A 13132-nucleotide genomic window follows, 5' to 3' on the forward strand; every position below is an offset into this window, starting at 1 on the left:
ATTAAGCAATATGTATCTAGAGACAAAATTTATATATATGAGGCAATATATGTAACTTGTTCTTTGGACCTTTTGTTTCTGTGCTCTGTTTCCCAATTTGACTTTTATTTTCCTGTGTTCAAACAACACAGTTTATTCTGTGTTATTTGAACACAGTTTTTTGTCCTTTCCAATTGAGATCATATAGATTAAAAACTTTTAATCAGCATCTCTTTTGCACACAACATCATGCTGCTGGCTGTTTCTCCTCTGCAGTGCCACATGTTTCTGAAAGCTGCCACCTTGTCTTTCTAGAAGTCTTTTTTATAAGACAGTGGTGATGTTGGAGGTGTGAGGGGATTCAGACAGTTCACCTGAAAAGCTCCTGACCAAATCCTTTGTAGCTGTGTACAACTATTTTCAGATCAACACCAGCGTATCTCCAGTGCAAAGCCAGTTATCATCACAGCAGTGGAGAGTTTAGCCCTGACTGTAATCTTGGTTCCCTTAAGGAAACTCTTATTTGATCTTTTCAAACTAAAACTGAGTAAGCAGACTGAGGTTTTCTAAACTTTTAATAGCAGCAGAAGGGGAAGGAGCAGCAACCAATTAGTGTTTTGAAAAATCCAGGATTCCAGCAAGTTGCTCCTGATGACAGGTTTCGTCTATTGACTGATTTATGGGAAGATCAATAGTGTTCAGGCTGAAAATCCGTCAGCTGAGGCAATGCAGGCTGCAACATCTCATTTTTAGGGAGATGCTAACAGCTGTCTGACTCAGTGTAGAAGGTGGTGTCATTCAGGGAGTCTCTGTGGAAAGACCTGAAATCAGACAGCCAAATTCGTCTTCGTTAATGTTTTGATTTAAAGTTTGTGCTGTTGAAAGAAATCTTTAGGGATATCTTGATGTGTGTTTGCTCTCTCACTGCTGTTAAATCTGCCTACCTTCAGCTTCTTGTGTTGAGCTGGGTAAAAGTAGATGGGTAGAATGAGAGATTTCCTTTGGCATTCCAGGTGTTGGGCAGAAAAAGAAAATATCCCTATCACAGAGATGTGATGGACCTTTGCAAATGGAAGTGTCCAAGGCCAGGGCTTGGAGCAGCCTGGGATAGTGAAATCTGTCCCTGCCCATGGCAGGGGGCTAGAACTGAGTAATCTTTAAGGTCCTTTCCAACTCAAACCAATTTTTGTGGTAGATCTATTCCTTTTCTCTTTAAAATTCCAAACACAGGAACGAATTACATCCCGCCTGGAGATGCTTTTAATTTTCTCTGAACTTTTCCCGTTGTGCTGAGGTTCACAGGCACCTCAGCCAGATGATTAGCCCAGGCTGCTCTTGCTCTGTGTTGGTCTAATTATCTGTTCATTAGAATCTCAAGTCTTGAGCTGGGAGTGTGTAGGGTGTCTTTGTTTAAAGGGCAGTCTCCTAATGCAAATATTAAGAGAGCTTTCTGCCTTGCCTGAGTCAGACTGACAAGCTAATAATAGCCTTGGTGTTAGCCTTGGCTGGCACAGAGCACCAGTGCAAAAGGGTTTAAAGGCACTGCTGTATCAATCAAACCCTGGCCCATAATATGCCTTTGAGACTTTTGCTTGTTTTAACACTTAAACTCCCATTAAGAAACATCTTCTGAATGCAGAGGGCAGGAAAAGAGGAGCTGTTCTCTAATACACCACTACATCAACTTGAGGCTTCTGCTCACTCCTGGATGGCCTCTAATTAGAGTGCCACAGTGCTGGATTGTGCCTTCACTCGTTCCAGGAGCTGCTCTGAGGTTCAGAGCTCTCCAGTAAGTCAGATATCCCAAAACCTGCCCTGCTGGCTGTGTGTGTGTGTGGGGAGCTGTGAGGATGCTGGATTGTTGGAAAGGGCATGCTCGATTCCCAGCTTTGCCAGCACGGGATTGCATGTTATGCAATTGCTGCAATTTAATTATAGTGTTTCAGCAGTTTTGATATCTGCCTTTAAATTATCCCAAGGGCACCAAGGAGGAATGGCTTACTTTGAATAAATCTTCATAAACATATGACTCTGCTGCTGGCTTGTTTTGTTCCGTGAGCGTCATTTGTTCCCATTAACCATATCCTAGAAGTCAATGCTGCTATTCCTGGAAACATGGCAATATCACATGAGGAGGAACTTGTGGGATGGGCTCAGCGTGTCATTACAACAATTGTCAGCTCCTCTCTTTTATTTATGGAAGAGCGATGCATATGAATGTACCTTTATCTGGAAAGTTTTAGGCAATTCTAATAAAAGGAGATCTGCATGAATTATCAGAACATGATGTTCTATTCACTGGAGGGAGAGTCATTTTAAAAAGCCTGCTAAGTGAGGCATGGTTGCTAAGTAAGGCAAGGGTTTTATTAGACCAACTGACGTAATGGAAAGGAGGAAAAACAGGCAAGATTTTGGGCACACAAAGATCTTCCTTGGATGGGAAACAAATGGCAGACTTTGTGCTAAGAATGGCTTGGGAACAATGCCTCTGAAGTTCAGCTAAATGTGTAAAATGGGGAGGTAGTTCTGGAGGGAAGGGGTAGCTGGGACATGTGGGAAGGATTGATAAATGATGGAGATGACAGTGGGAATGAGAGGGAAGCCTGGTTGTTTGAGGGATTTGGGCTGTGACCATCTCCTGTTCTGCTCTGAGGTGTTGGCACTGAGGAATGGGAAATATGGAGCAATATTGAGTATGGGTTGTGCAGCAGAGGAGGAAGAACATGGGGGGATGTCCACTGGTAGTGTGGTTTAGGATGATGGAGATGATTGCTCTAATTGTTCTCAAGGCTGGAAGAAACAGATGTTCTAGTTCAGGAAGGTAACTTCTGCCAAGGTCAGGTGTTCCAGTACAAATGGATTCTTTACTTTTTTTCCATGGTGATGTAGGACAGCCAGAGCTTACAGCTGTGGGCTTTCTTCTCCTGCCTTCCTTTCCATGGGCTGCCTGAATTCCTGAGGGCTATTTGGATTCTGTCACATGCTTGGAACTGATGGGAGATCTGACTCCCCCAACAGCAAACCCAAAACTGATTGCAAAAAAACAAAAAAAATCATTCTGTTCCTCCTCCTGGAGTGTCTTTGTTGGGCAGAGCTCCTCTTTGCCCTGAGATGATGTCCCAGGTGTTCCCCTGGCAGCTCTGGTGGCCTGGCTGGATGTGCCATTCTCCATAGGGTGATGACAGCATCCTGCACAGCACTGGGGCTTTTGTCCACTCAGATCCTGTGGGATTTGATCCAGGCAGGGCTTCTCAGTAGGAAAATTGATCATGGTTATGGTGTTTTCTGGTTCTGCACAGGCCTAATTTAATGATATTTGTAAACCGCTTGAAGATCTGTGGGTGAAAGATGTTCTCTTGTTAGCAAGGCTGCCTTGTGTGGTGTTTAGGCTTCATAGGAGTTAAAAAACTCCATAAATCCTGAATTAGAGACTAACAATATCCACGATAAGTGATGGTGACCAACTGCCAGGCAGCTCTTGGGCTAGAGCTTGTGCTTGAGCTCTTGCTCTCTGATTAGTGCCACCCCCAGGTTTTCTAGCACAGGTTCCTACCTGTGACAGAGGAAACAAGTGTGTCAGGATGTTACTTGATCACTCTCTACCTTCTTCAGACTGAATTTGGGGAAGGATTTGTCTGCTGAATGGTGGTGTTGCCAGGGTGGGTATAGAAGGTCCCTGTTCCCCCCTGTGTTTGAGTTACTGAGCCTTGTGCTTGCAAAGCCTCCCCAGGCTGTCCTGGGGAATTGGTGATTAAATTATTGCACTAACAATCTATAAACTACTCAAAAAAAATCAGTGAGTTAATTTCATTCGTGTCACAACAGGTTCCTGCCTTCAAAGACGACAGAACCCCTCATTCTTTATGGTTTTATTTAGACCTTGAGTGTTTGCTGCCGTTGTTTTCTGTCATGAAAAATTTCCTGATTTATACCAGGGCAGAGATGTTGGGATAAGGCAGACGAAATCTTTGCAAAACCATCAGCATGTAACCTTTTTTTTGACCCTCCATACCTCCTGCAATCCTGCTATTTTTGTAACCCTGGCTAGGTAGCAGGATGAAGATTACATATCATCCTCCAAAGCAGAGCTTTTATTTTGGTCTTGTTATTTTAGGAATAATCAGCAGAGAACAAGGATACTTCCTCTTACCAATTTCGTGTGTTTCCCTGAGGGGACTGATATCAGGGGGGCTCTTACAGAATACACAATTTCCCTAGCAATAGTTCAGATAAATCCTATCTGCCCTTGAATCTGTGGTAAATCTTTCATTGACTTGTGAGGAGCCTGAATTTCAGTGCATTGTTCCCATGCTAAGGCTTGGGCCTGCAGTGCCTTCCAACACCTGTAAAAATTCTGCTTCAAACACCCAGCAGAGCTTTGTGTGTTTCTCTAGGTGTCTAAATTTGGTGTTAGAAAATAAAAATTGTGCTTTTCTTTTCCCCTTTGCAGGCCCAATGTGTGCCCAGTGCTGGAGCTGGCTCTGGTGGGACACCAGGAGCCCTGCATCCAGTCCTTCAGCCGCATGGTCAGGATGTGGAAGCAGGGCTGCACCAACAGGAGGTGGTGTGTGAGCTATGAGAGAAGGTAACATATTATCTGTTGTTATAAATGGGCTTTGTTGCTAATCTTTGTGCAAGTTTCACTTTCTTGTGAGAGGAGTTGTCAGCTGTTTCATCTGAAATGTTATGGACGTAGTGTCCTCCTGAGATTTGACTTGGAATCTGTTACTACTGAGTGGAAAATGTGACTTTTTAATGTGTTTTGGGTTGCTCATGAGCTTCGTGGCTGGCTTTAGGTTCAGGATTTTACACTATCAGAAGATGTTCCTGTCTTGTTCTTGCTCAGGTGAAGCCCAGCTGTCAAGTCATTGACTTTGAAAAATTGAACTTCTTTCTATTTCTGTCACATGCTTGGAACTGATGGGAGATCTGACTCCCCCCACAGCTAAACCCAAAACTGATTGGAAAAAAATTTTTTTAAAAAAAATTACTCAGCTTTGGCTAGCCTGAATATAAACTCTTCAAAATAATGTGTGGACAGAGCATATCATACTGGGTGTTGTTATCAGGATGCAGTTTGCTGTATTTGCTTCGTTTTTAATGACGACTCCTGATGAAGGCTGAAATAAAGTCTCATAAATGTGACATATGAGTGCAGTGTGCTGCTGGGGAGGTGGGAGTGGGTGGGATGGGAGCTGTGACTGCTCTCTTACCCCTCCTGTCCCCACAGGTCTGGCTACTACACGGTTTACAAGCAGGTGTACAGGATGGAGCAGCAGACTGTCTATAAGTGCTGCCCCGGCTGGGCCCAGCAGGACAATGAACCCGGCTGTCTGCACTGTGAGTTGGGACAAAACTGGGACAAAACCACCAAATGACACCCTCAGACCCTGCCTTCCTACTGAATCCCCACTTCTAGACACAAGGGTTTGCTTCTTGTGGTTTATAACTGGCGTTTCCTCAGTGATGGGGGAGTAAGTGTCCTTTAAAAAGATAAAAGTGCTCGTGTAAAAGCAGCAAATAGCTCTAATTTTAATCCACACAGTTTGGATTAACAGTTTAAACTCTAATTGGAGTTGTTGCAGCGTTTTTGTGCCAGCCTGGCTTTGACAGGCCAACCGAATTTATGGCTGTTACCCGAATTACGCAGAGAAATCTGCTGTGAGGCACTTTCCTTGGGTGTAGCACTTGCTAGTCTGACTGGTTTTGGCATTTTCCCTTCTGCTGGTGCCCTTGAGCCAGTTTTATTTCTACCCTGTGGTTCTCCATCTGATGAGAACCCGTTTCTATCACTAATTTCTAACAATGATTGGATATTCTCCTAAAAGATGGAATTTAATTGAAATGATAAGGCAGCACTTCAGCCACTGCTAACAAGACATCAGTGGAAGATGGCAACCTACTCAGTGTTTAGTTTTGTTACTGTTTAGTCAGTAATTGTGTTTTCTGTATGAAAGTTAGCATCTGTTCTTATTTATTTTTTAATCTTCATACCAACTTCAGGGCTGCATTCAGAGAGCTTGCTTTTATGGTTGTCTCTTTGTAGTTAAAACACAAAAAAAAAAAAATAGCCTGAGAGGTATTCCTGTTAGTTTCAGCCTGAATCTACATATTTAGTGTGCACCTGTTTAGTTGTAAGAAGTCAAAAATATGTTTACAATCTGTGTTTTAATCTCTGGTGTAAAGGAGTTTAAGGTATGTGAGCACCAGTGGCAAAAGGAAATTTTCTTCCTGAAAGAGCAGTGCAGGCTTGCTTTGAATACTTTAAGGCCCCAAAGTGGTTGAATTCCTCTTTTGTGTTTGATACTCTTTGCAAGTTTGGCTCAAGCATGTGGAATTTGAGTTGTTGTAAATAAAACTGTTCTGTGTTGGAGAAAGGGAAGAACTGCAATTCCCCTTTCCCCTCCTCATATATAATATCTCCCAGTGCATCAGTGGTTTTTAACCATTCCTCCATTATTGTCTGGCAGCTTTTCCTGTTTTATTTTGGATTCAGGCAGTGCTTTGAGTCCTGTCTTCTGCCTCTGAAGCACCTTTAAGTTAAACTGCAATATCTAAGTCTTACTTTTATTAAATTTCTTCATACCAACAAGGTAGTTACACCTACGATAGCAAGTCCTGCTGCAGTCCAGCCTTTGCACTACAATAAAAATCTGGTTTATTATTTGGGAGGTCATGTTGCATCAGGACTGAGTCAGAGAGGGAATTCTGGAGAATCCTTGGCCCAAAATGAGCTGAAATATCCTGTCCATTTCTGTTTCTAGTGCTGTGCTCTGCTGGAACCTGCTTCAATGGAGGGAGGTGCTCTGCAGGAGGGTCCCAGGTGTGCCAGTGCCCTGCAGGATTCCAGGGGCCTCGCTGCCAGTATGGTGAGTGCACTGGGATTGGCTCAAGTTGGGGTAAAAAGCAACTTCAGCATTAATTGCTAAAACAAGCGTATTTTATTAATGTTGGCTTAAAATTAAAGGCGCCTTTGCTGCACTTTTAAGTGGTTATTTGATCATTCTCTTTTTAAATTTTTTTTATTTTTTTTGTATTGAATTTTAACAAAGCAAGATGAAAATTTAATTTGATTGGTATCAGACGAGTGAGTGTCTGTGGTGGATAATATCACTGAATGTCAGCAGTGGTGTCCAGTGCAGTATCTGTCTATTGCTTCTCAACTTGAACGTTCTTGTGGTGCTTTTAGTGAATTTCTCAGCCTTGCTTTCACCTTTGTGAGAGGAAATTCTGAGTCAAAGCAGGTGGGCAGCAGGTGAAGAATGCAGCAAATGAGCCACTGTATTTGTTCTGGGGATTTTTTTTTGGTGCATCTCAAAGTAGGAAGGTTTTATAGCTCACTACCAAATATTTCATAGTATTCATGGAATAATATATGCACCAATCTTTCATTTCACTGTGTTCTAGCCTGCTATAGTCTGAATTCAGTGTGACTTAGGCTCTATCACCCACTCTCAATGAGGATCTTTTTTGTCTCACACACTGGCTCCCAATTTGATAAACCCACAATGGGTTGTCTTGTAATTTAACACACTGTGTAAAGCTCTCCAAAATTACTGCACTGCATCCATTTGGCTTCTTAAGGGAGGGAGGAAAGTCATTCCTTCAGAGTAGGCTGTGATTGGGACAAAGGCTTTCTTTTGTATTAGGCAAATGATAATTTCCTTTTCAACTGAAGCATATTGTGCTTTGTTCAAAGGAAGGCAGATTTTTAAGTATTTTGGTTTTTTTCCCTTTTAAATTCTAATATCTTTGTGTCCTCACCTGGCTTGTCTGTCAGGCAGTGTGAGTGAGAGGGACTATAACAATAAATAAAATGCAGAGCTGTTTACAATGGAGCTGCTGCTGCCTGCAGACAATTTCAGCTCAGTTGAGCTGTGATTGGGTATTTCTTTACTGCCCAGAAAAACAAGTTTATGTGGGGGAGTTGAGGTGACACCAGGGCAGGCTGGTTGTGATTAACTTACAGGAGAGCTGCTGCTTCAAGGTAAGCAGGATCACAATCTCCAAAAAAGCCTTATAATAACTTATTACCAAATGGAATATATCTCAGCAAATTATAAAATTGTCCTTGCCATGATAAATTGCCTTTTGAGACTCCTTTTGCTGTGGAGCTGGGGCATTCCCAGCAGGCAGATTGTGGATAGCCCAGGTCAGATTTTCCAGCTGCAATGGGATTGTGCAGTCTCTGTTTCACGGAGGGATTGTAAAAACAATGAGGGGCATCCTGCAGGATGCTCCTTGCGCTTGGGTGGAACTTTTATCTGTGCCCTCTGTTTGCCTGCTCTCTATTGATTCCTGGGGTCTGAATGGGGTTCCAGGAGCCGTCACCCTCAGGTTTGTGCGGAGCTGCTATCGCAGCCCGGCAGGAGGAAGTTTATAAATTGAATTCTGAAGGGGAAAACCTTCTCTCAGCGAGGCTGTTACGGACCATTCACCTGCCTAACAAAAGCGAGGTAATTCAGAGTGTAAGGCCTCTCAACTGCTGCAGGTGCCTGCAGTCAGATTCTTCTGAGGCTTGTATCATATTTGTGCAGGAAAGGGAAGGAGAAATGTCCTGTGGGACTAACAGCCACAGCCTCTGCTTTTCCCGGCTGATGTTGGAATATTGCTCCTAAGATTTAATGCTTGAGAGATGGTTTCTTTCTTCCTTCAAAAAATTAAGGATTCCATCTCTATGATTCTGAGGTTAATTTGGTACTCGGTACCACCAGTTGTTAGAAGAGCAGCAATTAGAAGTTAACTAATTTTTAATTATGATATATTATAAATGGTTTTATTGTTTATTACTTTTAGTTATATTATGTTGTAAATGTTTTAAAGTTAATAATTTAAAATTACTTTGTGTGGGTTTTATTATAATGTATTTTTTATAGTTTTTTTTAAAGTATCTAGTTTTATTTGTAACGCTATTTTTGAAACTTGTTTTTTAGTGTAATTATTTTAAAATAATGTTTGTTTTACTTTATGGCATTTTTAAGTTAGTAATTTTTATTTTAAGGTTTGTATATAGATATATACAATGTGAGCTTTTTGTCAGGCTTTGAGAATTTTCTATAAATCCATTTCCCACATTTGTAATCTTGGCTTCTGTCACTTCTGGTATTGTGACTTCCTGTCAGTCTGCTGACAGAGGAGGAACCACAGGCATTTCATAGCTGCACTTGAACCCATTTGAGCAAAATTGCTTCATGTATCCCATTTTATATCTCCCCCTCTCCAGCCTTTTTGATTTTCTCCTCTGTTTCTGTCATCAGTGCTGGCAGCTGATTCTAAAGTTTCACTTGAGCAGCAACTATCAGGATCTCCTTGCTGGGTGCTGTGAACTACAGACTGTAGACAAATTAGTATAAAAATATTACTAAATTCAATTGCTCTAGGAAATAAATGGGGACATATGTCTCAGGAATCTTCTAATCATTCTTTTTGTGGAGTTTATATTTGCCATTGAGTTAGGGAGTAGGTCATTGTCCTGGAAATGGAGTTTTGTCCTGGAGAAAGTTTGTGATGGATCCTTTAGGATGGCTGATGGCAGCATCACAGCCATCTCAGCAGAAATGATTATTCCCAATTGGCAACTAATGACTTTTTAAAGGAATTATGGAGTGTTCCTGCAGCCTGGGACAGACACATTCCTGACGAGATGCTGCAAGGGTCAGGGCTCCTCTGACAAACTTAATGTAATTGTGTTCAGAAACGTGTTACTGCCTCCCTTGTACACTCTAAAAGTTACTTAGAAATTACTATTTATAAAAAATAAAGTAATATTTTTATACTAATTTGTCACTCCCCAGTTTTACTATTTTCCCCACACAAGCAGCAATGCAAACTTAGAGAAAGATTTATGGGTGAGATGGTGGAGTTCTTCACGCAGCCATTGCAGGGACTGGGTAACAGATTGAGCTGTCTCCTGCACTGTCTGCTGCAATTTGTCTTGTAATAATAGACTTATATCAATTACAGTGTAAACTTGCAAGCTGGGTTTCTTTTCATTTTTTGGAACTTGTCTGGAAAGTTGTGATCCCCATTTGTCCCAGTGAAAGGGAGGGAAAACCTGTAAGAAAAAAAGAGAAAAGGTAAAACCCAGCGCCAAGAATGGATTCTGCTGCAGTGCTGGTGTCATTGATATTCACTGATTGTCCTGGAAATCCTGTTCAAGGCCTGGTGGCCACCTGAGCTGGACATGGGAGTAAAGGAATTTCATTTAGCTTGCTTAATTCAGCCCTGGGACTTTTTACTTGGACATGCAGCCAGTGATACCATTCAAAATTCTACAAACAAGGGTGTATTTATTTACTCCTCTTCTATGTACTCTACGTGTACATGTAATCAATGGAAATGGAAGGCTTAGGTTTGACTCTGAAGTGTTTTATCATCAAATCTCAAGTTGCTGATGGTTTTGCTGAGTGCCTCCTGATGGGTTTTAAAACATGAAGTAAGAAAAACAGAGTGAGAACTGAACAGGCTTTGTGACTTCTTGACTGATACAAAATCTGAGCATGATTAATGTTCTGCAATTATTCTTTTCATAATTATGAGCCTGTCTGAGACAATGGGTGTGACTGGTATTTAAAAATAGGTGAGGAATGACCAGGGAGGACTTGTCAGCAAAGTCCTCTCATGGTGGCATGGTGTTTGCCCTCCTCAATACAATATTCCAGTGTTTAACAGATAAATTGTGACGGTGCTCACAGGGGTTTTTGGATGAGGGAAGAGATGAGGATCTGACTCCATGTTTCAGAAGGCTGATTTATTATTTTATGATATATATTGCATTAAAACTATACTAAAGGAATAGAAGAAAGGATTTCATCAGAAGGCTGGCTAAGAATAGAATAGCAAAGAATGATAACAAAGGTTTGTAGCTCGGGCTCTCTGTCCAAGGCAGCTGTGATTGGCCATTAATCAGAAACAACCACATGAGGCCAATCCCAGATGCACCTGTTGCATTCCACAGCAGCAGATAACCATTGTTTACATTTTGTTCCTGGGGCCCCTCAGCTTCTCAGGGGGAAAAATCCCAAGGAAAGGATTTTTCATAAAAGATGTCTGCAACAATAAAGTGTCAATAGATTAATTTTTACACCATTGCTTGCTGTCACACAAGTGGAATTTTAAGTTCTTTTGCAGTGCCTGGTGCAGATGATTGGATTCTGCAGCTGCTGCTTGCCCAGCACACATCTGGAGGGGCAGTGTGCTCTGCTGGGTGCAGTGCTCACCTGATGAGATCTTTCTTTTCCACCTGCCACTGACCTTGGATATTTAATGCAGTAACTTTTAGCAAATTACCCCACTCTGCCTGGCTTTTGTTGTACATGAAATGTTGATAATGGTGGCTCATTCCTTCATCAGGTGCTTTGAGACCCGAGTAATTAAGTGTGAGATAATGGCACTGGCATGTGTGTGTAAAGGCAGGATGCACACTGCATGGGGAGCTAAATGAAATGCTTATGAGGGAGATATCCATCAGTTCATTGACTTGCTGTCAATCTCTGCCTTCACTCTGGTCACACGCTATTAAGATATTGAACTTACAAAGATTCTGGTAAACAAAAATAGCAGCACCTCCTAGAGCAGGTAGATCAGAGTTTACACTATAAAACTGCTTAAAACAATGGGTTTTTTTGGTTTTTTTTTTTTTTTTTTTTTTTTTTTTTTTAATTTTAACCATTCATTAAAATGGCAGGAATTCTGATCTATTTTCTTACAAACAAAAATATTCTTTTCTTTCACCGTGAAAAATAATTTTCTTCCATTTTTCCTCTAGGAAATGTTTCTTCCTGCAAAGAGCTGTTTGATACAACCTCTGGTTAATGTCCTGTCTGCCATCCTGGTCTCTAAGTTGTTCTTCTTTGAGGCTGGAGATCTACACAAGCCTTACAGGGCAGTGTAAATCCATAACCAGTGCTAGAAATTTTCCTTCTTTAAAATAGCAAATGGCAAGCTGGAAGCTCCTATGGATCTGTTCCCATAGGGATGTCTTCAGTTTTCATGGATCTTTGTTTCCCACTGAAAGTATGAAATGTTTAAATATTTATGGGGGTAAATTAGCTCTGATAGCTGGGCCCTCATTGTGCCAGGGGTTTTGGCATTTTGTTTTCATATTTTGGCCATGAGTTCCCTGAAGTTTGACCCAAGCCAACCTTTTTAACTTGAAAATTTGCCATTAGCCCATGGGGAGAGTGGGAGAGGATGGCACAAAAGATAATTTATGCTCAGCTTGCTCTAGTTTAGTGCATATAATACCTTAAAGATACCAGCTTTGGTTCATTTTCCTGTTTTAGCACAGTCCTCCTCCTGTCCCAAATGACTCAGTCTCATTAGTGAAATGCCAGCCTGTCATGGCAAGGGAAGCAGAGATGAGTGATGAGGCTGCTCAGGGTGGGTAAGTCCCTGTCCTCTGGCAGAAAGAACCCTTGTGGTCACCCTCTGTCCTAGTGGGACTCTGTCTTGTTCTTCCTCTGCTCCTTTTTGGCCCCCAGAGCAGTGATCCATCCATCCTGTGCCTGGTTTTTGGGTACCATTCTCCTCCTGTGATGGAGGAGTGTGACGGTGATCACAGGGGTTCTTGGATGAGGGGAGAGATGAGGATCTGACTCCATGTTTCAGAAGGCTGATTTATTATTTTATGATGTATATTACATTAAAACTATACTAAAAGAATAGAAGAAAAGGTTTCATCAGAAGGCTGGCTAAGAATAGAATAGCAAACAATGATAACAAAGGTTTGTGGCTCAGGCTCTCTGTCTGAGCCAGCTGGGTGTGATTGGCCATTAATTACAAACAACCACATGAGCCCAATCCCAGATGCACCTGTTGCATTCCACAGCAGCAGATAACCATTGTTTGCATTTTGTTCCTGGGGCCCCTCAGCTTCTCAGGAGGAAAAATCCCGAGGAAAGGATTTTCCATAAAAGATGTCTGTGACAGAGGAGCCCTGGCAGGCAGCACATGGGAAGGGGGAGCTGCTTTGGTGAGCTCTTGAGAACATCCTGTGGGCTGCAATCCCTTGTTCCTGCAGCATGGATTGTGGTAATGAGCCCCTCATGGTGACACAAACCTTTCTGTCACCTGTCTCCTGTGCTCTGGTGACAACTGACAGGTGTCCTGACACTTGAAACATCATGGGATTTGTACATCTTAATTATAGATG

The 13132-nt window shown here is 41.9% G+C and overlaps 1 protein-coding gene across 1 annotated transcript in view; it reads left to right on the plus strand.

The window, feature by feature from the left end:
• LOC131087754 (multiple epidermal growth factor-like domains protein 6) overlaps nucleotides 1-13132 on the plus strand; it is a 192240-nt gene that overhangs the window by 7874 nt on the left and 171234 nt on the right. The window contains exons 2-4 of the mRNA XM_058031609.1: nucleotides 4430-4564; nucleotides 5210-5319; nucleotides 6744-6848. Of these exons, the coding sequence (XP_057887592.1) occupies nucleotides 4430-4564; nucleotides 5210-5319; nucleotides 6744-6848 (350 nt within the window). The remainder of the gene's footprint in view (nucleotides 1-4429; nucleotides 4565-5209; nucleotides 5320-6743; nucleotides 6849-13132) is intronic.

Source organism: Melospiza georgiana, chromosome 10 (genome assembly GCF_028018845.1).
Source record: "Melospiza georgiana isolate bMelGeo1 chromosome 10, bMelGeo1.pri, whole genome shotgun sequence".
Taxonomy (NCBI): Eukaryota; Metazoa; Chordata; class Aves; order Passeriformes; family Passerellidae; genus Melospiza; species Melospiza georgiana.